At 47.8% G+C, this 15,983-nt stretch overlaps 1 protein-coding gene across 1 annotated transcript; it reads right to left on the bottom strand.

The window, feature by feature from the left end:
• Positions 1 to 1,252: 1,252 nt before the first annotated feature.
• Positions 1,253 to 14,433, bottom strand: nfil3-2 (nuclear factor, interleukin 3 regulated, member 2). Its single transcript, XM_063183946.1, has 2 exons — positions 14,109 to 14,433; positions 1,253 to 6,191 (listed from the first exon to the last, which is right to left on the bottom strand). The coding sequence occupies exon 2, from the start codon at positions 5,612 to 5,614 to the stop codon at positions 3,584 to 3,586; it is 2,031 nt and encodes a 676-aa protein (XP_063040016.1). The 5' UTR covers positions 5,615 to 6,191; positions 14,109 to 14,433; the 3' UTR covers positions 1,253 to 3,583.
• Between the last annotated feature and the right edge of the window lie 1,550 nt (positions 14,434 to 15,983).

Below are 15,983 nucleotides of genomic sequence, written 5' to 3'. Positions count from 1 at the left end.
GGGGTGCAGGGGGGTTGGGGTGTGGGGGACTCAGGGCACTTTCTCACACTACTTCTGAAGGCCAGATAGATAATAGCCACTTAACGAAAACGGATGAAAAAAAAACCCCTTCAGACTTCTGGGTGATTTGCTTGCCACGGGCTCTGCAGGGCACGTTTCAGACCGGTGCACTGCACACACACACACAAACACACACACACACACACACACACACACACACACACACACACACACACACACACACACACACACACACACACACACACACCTTNAATCCCACCCCCCCCCGCCCCCACCACCACCGCCACCACCACCTCTCATTCCACAACACGCACAGAAGATTATCCCTTTGTTCCGCTGCTTCCTCTGTGTCACGCACTGCAGGGGGGACGAGAGGCAGAGCTGCCCCCCCCCCTTTTTTAGCAAGATCCTCTATTGACCAGCCTCTTTCCCTTTCTGTTTTTCTGTTCATTTCATTTAATTTTATTTTGTTTTATTTATGATATTATTTAATTGTTCCGCATAATTGTCTGCATAAGGCCTCAGCTCGACCTCCACCTCTTGCTGTTGTTTCTACATCAAGATGTGTGATTTGGACACAAGCATTGGCGGTTTTTGCGTTGAGCAAGGTTGGGCAACTGCTATATCCAATCAAGGGCCTTGTCATCTCACCATGGTATTCGTTTTCCTGCATTTGTAAATCATTTAGATTTCCTAAAACCACCACTGAACACGAGCTTGAATGAAATATAGGATTATAACGAGACCAGTTATTAACCAGTATCTGCTTTTCATCTTTACCATTATCTTTTATTCAGGCGTCAAGTACGGTGTCAACTGGGTTTAAACCTGTCAAACTATTCCATGTGTGATTCTGAAAATAGTTGGTGTCTGACGCCTTCACTGCTCTGAATGTTTTTCTTCTAATTTCTTCTTTCTATTTTGTGTGATTGTGGTGTGGCTGTTTGTTTGCTGTTAGCGTGCAATGGGAATCTTTTTTATGCAGAATTATTGCTAGAATGTTGCAGAGCTAACACTCAATTTGTCAGTAAATGTCTTGACTACACTGTTTACTCATGTTGCTGTCATAGTTTGACATCTGTGTAGATTTCCAGATGAGATGACAGGGCCTCTGTTGCCTTACACCTCAGGATATTTCCTGAACGGCTGCAAGGCAAGACAGCCTGCATGAGATCAAGCAGAAAATGCTTGTTGATGGACGACTGATAATAAACAGGCTCTGGCACAAAGGGTTGATGCTGAGAAATGTGACATCCTTTTTATTATTCATCATTGCAGTCCATTTCAGATCTTTCCAAGATGAACATTAGTGTTATGCTTTGTCCCTCCCCTCACATTCAACATCAACATCAAAAAGAAAAAAAAAAAACAACGGAGTGTGAGTGTGACTATTCTAGACACACGACTCACTGCAGTATTTTCTCTTTTGTAAAAAAAACAAACAAAACGATTTTACTGATTTACTTTTTTTCAAAACCATCAGTGAAAAAAAACACCAACATCACTGATCTGAACACACACATAGAGGTAAAGTTCAGGTAAGACAAGGAAAGGGGATGGAAGAGGAGTGTGGGCAAGAGTGGGGGTTTGGGGGCCAAGGTGAGGTGACACCATCAGGCAGAGAGAGAGGGACACTTTAGAGGAGAAGGAGGGTAGAGTAAAACACAGAGAAGACAACACCCATAACATTGTTTTAAAAAATTATATATAATAACAATAGAGAAGAGCGAAACAAAAAATACTTATAAAATTATTACAGTGTTGTCCAGGGGAGGTCATTTTACATTTATACATAAGTGCGCTACAAAGCAGATGATGACATCATAGAGGGAAAAGGCCATATAGGTAGGTGTGTGGCACACCTTGTGAGTGTGAGTGGTGATCGTCGACCGACATGAATCGGCGAGTTACACATGACAGACTAGAAGATCTCACTCTATTCCATGTGTTTTTTTAGTAGAAAAGTAGGGCACTTCAATCGCTTATCATGTTGAACACATTACATGAAGAACAAGAGACCTGTGTGGGACAGTCAATGAAGGACCCGGATGTGGGTCTTCGCAGACACTGATTCACAGACTCCTAGACTTTTTGAGGACAATCAAAACAGAACAAGAGTGATATAATAACCGATACAGCAGGGCTATGAAAACACTTGAAGTGACTTTTTAATAAAAAAATAAATAAAATGCATCTCAGGAGATTTATGACCTCAAACTCAATGACTAAGTGTCTGCAGGAGACCGGCAGTTGAGGTGTACAATACATTTAGAAAACAGACCGAAGATTGCATATGAGACAATAAATACAACACAAAGACGGGGGAAACCAGACGATTACATGTAAACAAATGAGAAGGGATGCGGTGGAGAGTGGTGAGGCTCTGGAATCTTCTGCTGACAAACCGTCGCTTTACAGAAGGGGACAATGTTTTTTTTTTTTAGTGCTATTTCTTTTTTTTGTAATAGCATTGAAAGGCCAAACGTCATTTTAAAAAATAAAATGAAAAAAATATATATTTTAATATAAAACTAAATTTATAGACAAATTAAGTCTCCAGAGACAACAGAGAAAAAATAAAATAAAAAAATAAAAATGTCACTGAAGTGGTCACCAGACACCATGATACAACCGATCTGATTATGCCAAAGTTATAAGATATTCCTTTGAACCCACTCCCTCGAATCCTTTCTCACATTGATTTCCACATCTCTCTTTTTTATGTAACCTTTTCTTTTTGTTTCTTGAAAATATAAAGTTATCAATATTAAATTTTGTATTTATAACACCAGAAATATACAAAGAGTCATAGGGGGGATGATGCAGTAGTAAATACAAAGGACCGTAATAAAAGAGGTAGGGAGGGGGATTTGAAAGGGGGAACTTAAAGCATTGCATCTTTGGTCATCGGGACCTCCTCCCACAATGGTATGTTTGGTGCTGTTGTCTGCTTGTGTGTGTGTGTGTGTGTGTGTGTGTGTGTGTGTGTGTGTGTGTGTGTACAATCCAAGAGCAATCCTATGCACATTATATACAGCCAAGCATTCCCCCAAGGGATACAGTGTCACCATTCGGCATGTAGCCTTGTGTCCATACTGTTGGTTCATAATAACGGCCTTGAGAACTGCAAAAGTTCCCCAAACACAATGACGTCACTTGACATGGCATGATAGGATTTCTGTTCTTTCTCTTAATATGTCCATTATGCAAAAGTGCTTGTATTGTTTGAAACAGGTAATGACGAGGTCAGAAAAAAAGTCTGTACAATCTATCATACAGTGCACCCATGTAGGTCTATCGATAAGGAGTCCTGCTTGGGCTATCACCTTCTTCTGTCCACATCTCTGGTCCCAGGGGATGGGCTAGGTAGAGGGGAGGGGGGGTGGAGGGGATGGAGATTTTGGGGGTGAGGGTGGGGGACATTGGATGGGTATTTGGGTAAGTGAGAGAGATGTCAATAAGTGCCTGAACGCAGCATTGCTGCAGGGGGGGAGAGGTCCACTCAAGTGTTCAACGCTTCCGCAAGCGACAGAGCTCGCAGAGCGCTCCCATGTAGTAAGTCTTAATCGTGCCTCTTGTTGCGGTTGGACCGGCTACCAGTGTCTTTAGCACCACAGTCCGCCCTCACTCCCCCTACCGAGGAAGAGGCTGGCTGGCAAACGTCCAACAGTTGCTGCTGGTGGTGGTGGTGTTGTTGGTGGTGGAGGTCCGCTTCCTGGTCCCTGCCCAGCTCCTGCTGGCCAGTGTGGGGCAGCGCCAGGTAGGGGTGCTGGGGCAAAGGGCTGGACAGGATGGGCGGGGTGGTGGGGGACTCCTGGCCAGGGCTGCTGGTGGACGCTGCCCGGTGCTTCAGCCTCAGCTTGTGGGGCAAGGCGGTGCCCTTGGCGTCCCCGGCGGCGTCTCCTCCGCACCTCTGCCCGGCGGGAGAGGCGCCAGGGGCGAAGGGCACGGGGGACGCCGACGACGACAGGTTCTGCTGGTAGCTGCCGGTCTCGGAGCAGGTGGACAGCGGAGAGGACTCGTCGTCGTCCGTCGAGGCCTCTTTGTCCGAGCTGCGGGGCTCGCCGTCGCTGGAGGAGGTGTCCTTGGCCGACTGCCTGTTCATGTAGAACACCTCCCCCTGGGGACTGCCCTCGTAGGTGAGCACGGGAGGCTCCTCGTCCCTGTTGTCCCGGGACGAGGTCAGGTAGCTCTGGTGGAACAGCAGGTGCTCCGTGCGATCCTCCCGCTTGGCAGCGCGGAGGAGGAGGTCCGGAGCGCTGCCCTCGCCGGCCGCCCTGGCGCTCTCCAGCCTCTCGCGCAGGTGGGCCGCGAAGCCGCCACCGTTGGCGTTGGCGTTGGCGTTGGCGTACTCGTACGGGGGCGAGTCCAGGGTCCTCCGCTCCATCTGCTTGGTGACCTCCGCCAGCATCTCCAGGCCCCCCTGATAGGTGGAGGGAAGCTGGAGCTGCTGTGCCAGCTGCTGCGCCAGCTGCTGCTGCTGGGATGCTTGGTGCTGATGCTGCTGCTGCTGCTGCAACGGCAACGGCTTCTGCTGGCTGCTGGTTGCCTCCGCAGCCTTCTGGCTCTCCACCGGGTAGGAGGTGCTGCTGGAGCGGAAGAGGATGACGCTCCTCTGGGGGCCCGCTCTGTGGTTTGGGGAGCTGATGACAGACTCCTGCTGGTGGCTTGGTTGGCGCTGCAGCTGCTGCTGCTGCTGTTGCTGTTGTTGTTGTTGTTGTTGTTGCTGCATCTGTTGCTGGTGGTGCTGGTAGGAAGCCTCCATGTCGTGGTGTCCAAGGCTGGCGCTCAGGCCGCGCTGGAGGCTCAACATCAGCTGAGTGGTGGCTGCGCTGTTGCTGCTGATGGTGTTGGGTGAGGCGGTGGGGCGGATGGCGCCCACGTCCATGTCCATGCTCGCTTCTCCTCCCTCCTGCTTGATGCTGTAGACCATGGGCTCGGGGCTGTCCCGGTCGGACATGTCGGAGAGCGAGCCCCGAGGGGAGTACTTCATGTGCTGCGGGGGTCTGTCCAACGCGCCGTTCTGCTCCGTCTCCGAGGAGTCTGAGTTCATCATCACCTGCGAGCCGCTGGAGTAGCCGCTGGTGTAGTAGTGGGAGGAGGAGGAGGTGGAGGAGGAGGAAGAGGAGGAGTTGGTGGCGCAGTTGATGTTGGCCATGGAGGCGGTGCTGATCTGCTGGCTCTTCTCCATGTAGGAGGAGGTGCTGATGAGGCCGAAGCGCAACTTGAGCTGCAGCAGCTCGGTCTTCAGCCGCACGTTCTCCTCGTTGAGCGCGATGACGCGGTTCTCCAGCACCATGTCGTTCAGGCGGCGCTTCTCGCGCGAGCGCTTGGCCGCCTCGTTGTTCTTGCGGCGCTTCTCCCAGTAGGAGGCGTCCTTCTTCTCCTCGGAGATGAACTCGCGCTTCCGGCGGCACGTCATGTTGGGCTTGGACTTGGACGGGCGGCCTCCTCCTTGGCGGGAACTGCTGTTCTCTCTGTCCGGCTGCGGGGAGGCGACGGACTCGCTGTATTCGGAGTAGGTCTCGAGTTGGTCCAGGCTCTTGATTTCTGGGACCGAAGAGGTCATGACAAGGGGATTCAGGCTTTCCATTAAAAGCTCAGGTGGGAGCCAGCTTGGATGGTCCCTTTGTGCCAACTCACGGAAAAAAGGAAGTTAAAGAAGGGGGTCAAAAGGACAATGGGGGTAGGACGGTAGTTGCACTGTGGAGGAAGGAAGTTCCACAGTAGTGTGTGGTGGTTTCAGCAAACACCACCTAGGTCGCTGGGTGTCTGAAACACTCAAGCGGTTGTTGTTTTTCAGGTAAGGGAAAGAAAGTCATTGGATAAATCTTGAGTTTTCATTCGTCAATGTCGAATGCCTTCTCACAGTCAAAGTGGGTCAGAGCCACCTTCGGGGGACAACAACAAAAAAAGAAGAGGGGGCGGGGGGAGGATTCCTGCAGTCTGAAGAATGTTATGAGCACAGCAGGACGTCTCAGTGCTGACCCTCTTTTCTCTCTCTTTTATTTGGTAAGCAGGAGCCGCCGTGAAGAGGAGACACACTGAGAGGTGCTCAGATGCCCCAAAGCGCGCAGCAAGATGTAGGTCACTCAGTCTACCTCAGCCTGGGTGTCTCTTTGGGACGGGTGAAGCTTCTCTCTCTCTCTCTTTCTTTCGATGAAAAGATCCTGCAAAACAAAGAGAAAAGAAAAAAAAGCAGATTGGTTAATCTCCCCGCAGTTCAGCCAACTTCACTTTCAAAGACACACAGTTTATTTTTAGCCTTGGCCTCGTCTAAAACGAGAGCCTGCTTTCGCTTTTTCTGGAGCGGGTGAGCTAAACTGACTGATCTGAATATTTGGAGGGGAAAGTGTTTTTCTTTGCACAGTATAATATTCTTTCTTTATTTGCATGGCTTCCTTTCATGGGGCTGTTGCCCTTGGTAACCGATGAATGGTGTCTCAGCCATAGTAAACAGTGTCTGACCTAATGCCCCCGGCTATTGATTTCTTTAGTCTATGACCTTTCACCCCCCGGTACACAGACTAGACATTGATGTTGGCCTCTATGATGTCATGACTTGCAATTAAACGGGGCTTTTGGGGGTTTTTTTTGGAGGGAAACATCTGCCACCTAGTTCTAAAGTTTCCACAAAGACAGAAGTCTCCTTATTATTAGTAACATATAAGTGCATTGCCCCTTTCTCTGTGGATACTTCAGGTCATTCAGATTTTTTAAAAAGCAGGAAGAGAGGGTGCCTTACCCTTTCCCTGAGTTTGAGTCATTGCATCTGGCAAATGTAAGGTACAGTGCATTGCTCTCTTATTTGTTTCCATATTGTGAAACACTAGCTAGTATTACATCACCATGACAGAAGGGAGTGGTGTGATGTGGGTCCTCCAGTCTGCTTTAAAAACTTTACCATCTGTGGGTCTCTCTCTCTCTTTCTCTCTCTCTCTCTCTCTCTCTCTCTCTCTCTCTCTCTCTCTCTCTCTCTCTCTCTCTAAGCTGAGCCACCCCATTTGCCTGAAAAATTCCAACTGTATCTCCTATCTGCATCACCAGTGCATGCTTTTTACTGGTCCGTCAACATAATAACAACAATAATGACAGCCCAACAACAACCTAAAGAAGCAAAGAGGTTAGCCAAGACGGAAAAAACAGACAGCTAAACACAGGGTAACACGGCCCGGCAGCCCCTCCCTCTCTTTATTACTAGGCTGAGAGACACTTTGTTGAAGCGGGAAAAAGGAAGGTATGCAAAAAAAACAAAAAAGAAACACACACAGACACAACGGTGTGGGGGGTTGAATAGCCAGGCATTCCTGAGGAAGACAAATAGAGGTCAACCTGAAAGCTAAAGGAGGTCACCGGGGAGTCTGGAGGCAGAAGGGGTGGTAGCAGCCCTTTGAGGAGTAAGGATCCCCCCAGTTCTTCTAGAATTTTACTCAAACATTCTACTGCTCCCATAGAATTCCCGCAAAGTCCATGTCACATCATAATGAGAACTCAAAATGTTTGCTAAAATTCTAATCACATAAGTGATGGTACCCCTCAAAGGGCTAGGAGCAGAGGGTGTTGAGATGAGGGCAGTCCAATATATAGGTCAAGTCCTTTGAAAGTGGGGGGCAGGGGGGAAAAGCACCCGACACGGAAAGTCACTATTGAACCTGAGCTTTTAGGAAAGACACAAGAGAGAGATTGCGTTGTTACTGAAAAACAAAATAAAAAACCCCAAAAAAACCCAACCCATCTCAAATTTGATCCAATCAGCTGAAAGTCAGCTGATCATAAGATCAGTACACTGGTCTACCGGTTACTCAGTTAAGGCACCTGTGTTGGGAGGATACCATTTCTTTTTTTACTTCTACTTTATTTCTGACATCTCTGGTAGTTGGCAGAGGGGTTGCTGCAGTACGGTAGGCAGCCAGGGGGGTATCTATAATAGGCAGTGGACTAAACAGCCCACCCATTTGGTAATAGGCAAAACAGACGCGTCTGCACTTTAAGATGACCTGAGTGAGCCGAGTAAGCACTATGTATGTAGCCTCGTTCCTGAAAACACGTGGCTTTCATTTATTTGTGTGTGTGTGTGTGTGTGTGTGTGTGTGTGTGTGTGTGTGTGTGTGTGTGTGTGAGTGTGTGTGTGTGTGTGTGTGTGTGTGTGTGTGTGTGTGTGTGTGCGTGTGCGTGCTGCAACAGGATGTCTGGTGCTGAATATCAGCCCATGGTTGGTTGTTTTTGAGCGTTTCCCTTCATGTTGTCACAGATGGCTTATCCATACTGCGGGACAGATGTGCGGCAGTAGTCACTCACTCACTTACTACTGAACTCCGCAAAAACTTTACTGTTTTTGGGAGTAGAGTATTAAAGCATGATGACCATAAAACCAAGAGAAAATCCACCCAAAAATTCTGAGGGCTGTTTTAAAAAAAATAGATTTATACATGGTTTATACATCCTGCAGGACAGATGTGTGGCAGTAGTCATTCATTCAGTACCAGAAAAACTTAAATGTTTGGGAGTAAAGTATGAAAGCATGATGGTGATCGTAAAGCAAAGAAAAAATCCACCGAAAACATTTTAGGGCGTTTTTTTAATGGACACCCCACAGGGATGTTTTTTCTATGAACACTTTAACCTGTATCAAGCCCGTCTGCCCGCGCACGGCTCATGCTCTATTTCCTGTTTCTTTGTCCAGACTGTCTGGCCTTCATTTGGCCGCCATCTCACTTCGACAGCAGCCGTTCTCAACACCTGCCCCTACCACTTGTAAAATGCCTCTGCCTAAAGTACCAATGTACTCGTCCTTGGGTATAAGCAGCACTAAAGGTCGCCAGTTGGGTCATGGTAACCCGTCTGGACCGTTTGCGTAACCCCACACATGAGAGGGAGGGTGCTGTGCTGTGAGTGGTTCACTGCACTGCACTGCACTGGCCACCACTGACAACGAACAAAACGAAAAGCCATGTAATCGGCTGATGATCTGGCAGGCTTTGCTCCTCTGTGCCCTACCCTGTCCTGGCTTACATTCCATCTGCATCCCTGCCGTCCTCCTCGGCCCCTAGCCGTCTGGGGCAGCCAGGGCCGGATTAAGAGGACCCGGGGCCACCTAGGCTACAGGTTGCTGTAAGAACCCTCAGAAAGCAAATTTCGTAACAAAATGACATAGACTGAGGAGAAATTGGTAAAACTTTAAACTCTACCTGACACAGCAGACCAAGTTATCAATACCACATGTTGTTATACATTTCTCCAATAATGTTGATTTTTTTTTTCCCCTCCTTTGGCCAACTGGGGGCCCCTTTCTGGCTGCAACCATATCTAGCCTGTGCGTTCATCCAGTCCTGGGGACACCAGCAGCAGCAGCAGCAGCAGCAGCAGCAGCAGCAGCCTTACACAACAACAGATTGTTTGACGCCACAGACGCAGGGTTTCACTTCAGCTTTTTGCAACTGAGGAAATGGGGTAATAAAAGTCTTAACAGTCTCTAAAACTTGATAGTCATCTAAACTGAAAAAAAAACCCAAGCAAAAAAAAAAAAAAACGATGTCAGTGAATGCACTCAGCTGAACACATTTGACTGGAATTTAGGCTAAATGGTCATATAAGTCTAATGTTTACATGGCAAGTTTTATCTGACCAGACTGCAGGCTGTATGGGGCTCTGTGAGAAACACGCAGTGTTTATTTTAAGCAGGTTACGATTAAGAGGTTACATGCGTCAAAGAAAGACACAGTCTCTCAGAAATGTCCCACTGACCCAGAAACCATGGGGACCGCACGGCAATCGGTCCACGTGCTGCTCTCACTTGACTGAATATAGGTCAGAGAGGGAGCTGAGCAGCACGCAAGAGAGACGGAGAGGTAGGGAGGGCGAGAGGGGGGGGGGGCAGTGAGAGGAGAGAGAGAGGTCGACAGAAAAAGAGAGAGAGACATGGAGCGACAGGGAGGGAGAGGGAGTGAAAGAAAGGCAGAGTGAGAGAGAGAGAGAGCACGATGGAGATGTAGAGCACATCACAGGCGCCAAATCATGGAAGCCTACTCTAATAATAATAATAAAATAGCAAAGTGGATGTCAATGTAAAAGTATCGCCACTAGATGATAAAAAAAAATAACCAACGGAAAAAAACTTAACATAGAAACACTAAAACCAACAGCAGTGTAGCAACAGTGTTCTCTGTGATAGGACACGTAGGAACCTCCACAAGGCTGGACAAGCAGTCCACATGCCCAAATATGACACAACGCTGCTACCAATGCAACTGCCTCATCGCCAAGAGCCGGGCAGACAGTGAGGCACAAAACCCTCAGTGAGAGATGCGTAGAGATAGGCTACTACATGTCGAGAGAGAGGAAGACCAAACCGCAGAAACTTACTGGGAAGAAGTGGCTGACGTCAATGGCCATGCCAGCTCATCTCTCACCAGAGAGAGAGACTGTGTTGCCAGACTGGGCTGTTTCCCGCCCAATTGGGCTGCTTAGGATGGCCGTGTGCGGGTAAAAATGGCATTTAGCAGAAAAACCCGCCCAATTTTTGCCATTGAAATCAATAGAATTGGGCGGGATTTTGTGGGATTTGAGCATTTTTTGGGCTGGAAATCAGCAGCCTCATCTGGCAACCCTGGAGAGGGGCGGGGGGCATGTGTGTCTGCTGGCTGTGCTGTGCTGTGATGCCCGAAGGGGCAACAGCTAAAAAGGACTAGATGACTGGTAGCCACTAGTTACAGTACCTGTGGCGGGGGCAGCCACTGCAGTGCAGATACGTAACCACAGCCCCCTTCCCATCAGTATGCATAGTGGATATTCACACAGTACAGGGCCCACCCCGGGTAGTCTCGCTGGACAGTCTCTGAAACACCTCCATCTGTCTGGTTGGTAGGTAGGCTAGGTTTTATGGGAATAATCAGAGATACTGTACCTGAACACAACACACCCAGTGCATTACAACTAATGTATATGTGTCATAAAAGTACATGCATCATGTGCATCTTTTTGGCTTTGTTGCTCATTCTTGCGCTCACATTTCCCTTTTCCAAAAATAACAACAGCCATTAAAACAGTTGGTGGTGGATTCCTTCCCCTCTTTATGTGTGCATGTGTAAATGTCAAGCGGCTTGGTTTACCCAGTAGTTGTGGTTTGTCAGTGGGGAAAGAATGTGGGATGCACACATTGCCTCACATACATAGGCTACTCTCTCTCTCTCTCTCTCTCTCTCTCTCTCTCTCTCTCCCCCTCTCTCTGCGGCAACAGTCAGACTTTGGGCGAGTCCTGGAAACTCCAGCTAAGCCAAAATGCCTCTAGGTCGCACGTGTTGCCTCGGCCTCTGGGGGGGAAAGAGGGGCAGTTTCCGAGGAAGGGTGGGGGTGGGGGGTAATATGTAGCACGTGGAAAGGTAGAGCGGGTGACGGGAGGAGGTTGTGGGGGGGGGGGGACTATTCCCCCTTCTTTTCTTCCAAGAAAGAGGATGAGGAATCTCTGGACTGCAAGGGGTATCAAAGGGTGGAGTGCGCTGGGGGGGGCAAACTCCTTATACTATAAACACTCATATCTCTCTCTCTCACACACACACACACACACACACACACACACACACACACACACACACACACACACACACAGGGGAAAAAAAGAAGGGAGCGAGGCGAGGGAGAAAAAAAGTGACCTAGTGAGTGCATGTGTTTCCTCAGTCACATGTGCTCCGCTGGCAGGCTAACGCACTGTAATTGGCCTCTCCCTCCCTCCCTCCCTCTCTCAGCTCACCCACATCCAAACAACAAAGATCCGCCACCGCCCCCTTCAAATCTTTTATCATTACTCATGTGCCAAGAAAACCCTGAGTAAAAAAAATACAAGGCCAGACAGAGACTACTCCAGATTTTTAAGACGTGTCTCTCTTTCCTCCCCTTTTGTCCTTCTTTCATTTTATGATCTAAAAGCATGTATGGCCGTTTCACTGTTTGTGGGAAATGTCTGGACTCCATAGCCTGTGCATTCGGGTCTAGGTCTACATCTGGAACAGTTAATAAGCCAGTAACACTTTCTTATTAATTAGGAACAATGGGGGCAATTATAGCACAAAGGGCATGCTGTGTAAGAGGAATAGCAACAAAGCGCGGCAGCGTGCTGCTGCATAAACAGATTTTAGATGGGTCGCATCCTTATATGCGCAGCAAAGAAACATAGCCGTATTGAATAAGTCCAAATATTTATCTCCGCCCAGCAACTGTGTCTGGTGTTTAATGTTATGGCTGACGCTGGCGGATTTACGCTGGCGCGGCGTGAGGTTACATGATGGATTCCTCTGCACCGAATCCCCCTCCCTCGGTGCCACGGTGACCTACATTCGCAGCAGCACTGGCAGAGCGAACCTGGGGTAAACGCCAACCTTTTGGCATTACCGCTCTCTACCAGGCGCGCTACAGGCTACGGGTTTCCGTTGGTTGCATCACCTCTCTCCCTCTCTTTCTCCTGGCCCTACTTTAATTAATTATTATTTTTTTAATATTATGCAACATCAAAACACCTCTAGTAAACAAGCAACAACAAGTGAAACCCAATAATGCAAATGAACGCACACAAATTGGCTCTGTCTGCTTGTACATCTAGTTGTAAAGTGCATGAATTAAATGCATGAACCTGACTGGCAGGTTTAAGATGCAGTCATATTATGAAATGTTACCTATGAATGAAAGTAGTGCCAATAAAAACAAGTGCGTCATGGCTACACAATTTTCAGCCTACGTGCAACAAGACATGTTTGGGAACCTCAATCGGTTGACAATTTCCCAGCCATAGACTACTTACAAATATGTGGGATTCTTTATTTTTCTTTCCCAGACCCTGCATTGCCCAAATTGCTTTGCCAAATAGTATTTGTAAGGAAATTGCATACCTGTTTTTTAAGACACAACACGCGTAAAAATGGTGTTGTTATCCTCTATCCGCACTGGACGATGGGTTTGAAGAGGTTAAGCCACGACACTGCCTCATCCTTTGAATACATCTGTCGGTCACTGCAGTATGACCCATTTGCAAGGTGACCTATATTTACCGCTAAATGATTCAAAACGTGACCTCCATTCATTGAAATCAAAGTAGGTCATTATATGAAAAAAAGTCCAGTCACACTACTGTTGTTTACGCGAGAAAGCCTTTAAAACTCTAAACAGTTCAAGCTACGCTCTGCTTCGTGCTACAGCTTTTACTGTATGCGTGTGTGACAGCAAAGGGTTAATACTCTTCTCTGCTAACATAAACACCCGCTGTAACCTTTACGGAGGACTGCTACACGTGACAGCGAAAAGTGTGTTCGCTGTCCTACGCTGGCGTGGACTCCTTAACCTGCTTGTGAAATGCAGTCCGGCATAGGATATCTACATTTATGAGCGCTGACCACGAAATATCCGTACGCCAGCCCTTAATAAAATATTAATAGCATTGATAGAAATAACTATATGCATTCCATCACTTTACGCACGCCATGCGTAAAGGTCCACTATTTTGATTTAGCTTTGTTTTCAACTTCCTACGCGTGAGTAATGTGTTAATCTTTTTTTTCAAGTAAAAGATACAGCAATGGGAATAAATAAAGTAGGATACCACCAAATACGTTATTTACATTGAAATAACTCAATTGCGATTGACACGTCGTAAATATTCTGTATGAACTCCCATGATATCCAATTTAGGATGTGGGATATGTGTCCATCATGCTTAGCACAGAGACGATGATTACTGACAAGAAATGTATCTTTATGACAATAACAAGGTAGCACGTCACCTAAGTCGAACCGTGCGTGGAAATGCCTCGCCTTGACATTCGGCAAACCACCAGACTGCCTGGTGCACATGCTACAAAGTATCACCTCAAAACAATGCTAGTAAACAGAACATTACAAAGAAGGTCCCATAGCAGGAAGTGTTTTTTTTCTTCAAAGAAACCAAAACACGTTACAACAATAACCAAAAGGTAATGCATTACATGGCTCGTTGATTTTGTGATCATCAAAAAATAGTATATTATCATCTGCTTACAGCAGAGTGAGATAGCCTATGTTTACGTCAGAAAACAATTCAGATCAAAATCGCAAATAATGCCTACCTTTTTTGTCGTCAAAGGCAAAACAAGATCCGGTATTCGTCGTAGCGCTCTCTGTATGAATTCCCTCCTGTGAATGTGTGTGTAAGGTATAAGATCAGAATTGCAAAGCGATCGGCGCTCTTCACAAAAAGTCGTCGGTGGCCAAGTGCGGCGTCTAGTAGCGTGTACTGTAGCTTATTTTGCAGTGGCTCCCTGTGTTATGTTGGTGAGTTGCTCCAATTTCCTCCCTCTCGCGCTCAGTCTCCAAATGTATGTTAGTAGGTCAGCCGTTGCATAACAGGACGCTTTGGGTGCCTAGTCACGTTTCGTTTCTCTCGCGCTCGAACTGCCTCTCTCTCTCGTCCCCTCCCCTCTTCTTTTCCTATGCAGGCTTGCAGCAGAGAGCGAGACGGACAAACAGAGAGACGGAGAGAGAGAGAGAGAGAGAGAGAGAGAGAGAGAGAGAGAGAGAGAGAGAGAGAGAGAGGGCACTGAGCCAGACTCAGATGTAGGGCGAGATGCATAATAAGGTTATGAGAGGCAGAGAAATGGAGGGGGGACATAAAATGGAAAAAGGCAGGAGACATATTTAGCAACGTGATATAAAAAGCAACATATTGCCTCGGAACAGCTGTCGTGCTGGGCATATTTCAACTGTCAAGTTCATTGTCTTATAATTGAATAGGAAGAAAAACAGAAGGTTGGTCAGCACACATTTTGAAATTGGTTGATGGCTTCCTTTTCACATTTGCTGTGGGTCACGGTGAACTGGATATTGCTCATTGTTATATCCTACATAACTTTTAAAAGTAATAAGGCTCAGGAGACAGGAGTATGCTCGAACGTGTGCTTTTTACTTTACTTCTCAGCATATCAAACAATACATCCGGGTTACCCATCATACCCTGATTAAACTACGGTGTGCGTGGGGGACATTCATAACGAAAACATGACATCTCCTCCCCCCTTAGAATAGAAGCCCCCATAGCACAAATAATAAAATAAAACAATAACATTACCCTTAAACCCCTTTTTTTTTAACAGACACACAGACACGCACGCACACACACACACACACACACACACACAGAACCTACGGGTGAGGGTAGACTGCCTCACCCGTGACGGCACCCCTGGGTATTATTCTGCCCCAGATGATTGGGTGTGCCGTGCTAAAGAGCTCACAAGTCCATGCGTTTGGGAGGCCGTCGCTCCCTTTCTGGATACCGCCGGTCACGGGAAGGCCCCGGCACACTGTCACTGGGGGACATAGCCAGTGGCGCCGGGTGTGGGGGTGGCAACCCCATCTGCGCCTCTGGCAGAGGATCAGGTGCAGCTTCCTCCGAAACCAGGGTACCCCCAGGAGCTGCCACGGTGTCCGCACCATCGTCTTCCTGGACCTCCCCACCGTCGACCATGGGAGGCGGTGTGGATGCTGGCGCTACACTCTGTAGAAGTTGGTCGACATGCCTCCTCCACATGCGACCATCAGCAGTCTGAAGAGTGTACGAGACAGGGCCAGTCTGCGCCACGATGGTCGCTGGCACCCATCGTGGACCCGCACTGTAGTTTCTGGCCAGCACGTGGTCACCAGAGGAAAACTCCCTCTCCTTGGTCTGTTTGCGTTGCTGTATCTGTTTCTCTTGTTGTTTCTGAACGGTGTCTTTCACAGCAGCAGGCTTTAGTAGGTCAAAGTGAGTTCGCAGGTCCCTCTTGAACATCAGGGACGCCGGAGAGACCTTCGTGGTAGCATGGGGAGTATTTCTGTAGTTGAACAGAAAATGATGCAGCCTCTGATGAAATGACCCCTGCCCCTCGGAGGTCTTCAGTGCATGTTTCAGGGTTTGGACAAACCTTTCGGCTAAGCCATTAGTAGCCGGATGGAAAGGTGCCGAT

The sequence above is a fragment of the Engraulis encrasicolus genome, chromosome 2 (assembly GCF_034702125.1).
Source record: "Engraulis encrasicolus isolate BLACKSEA-1 chromosome 2, IST_EnEncr_1.0, whole genome shotgun sequence".
NCBI lineage: Eukaryota > Metazoa > Chordata > Actinopteri > Clupeiformes > Engraulidae > Engraulis > Engraulis encrasicolus.
Note: the sequence above shows the minus strand (reverse complement) of the source record. Positions and strands in the feature narration are given on the sequence as shown.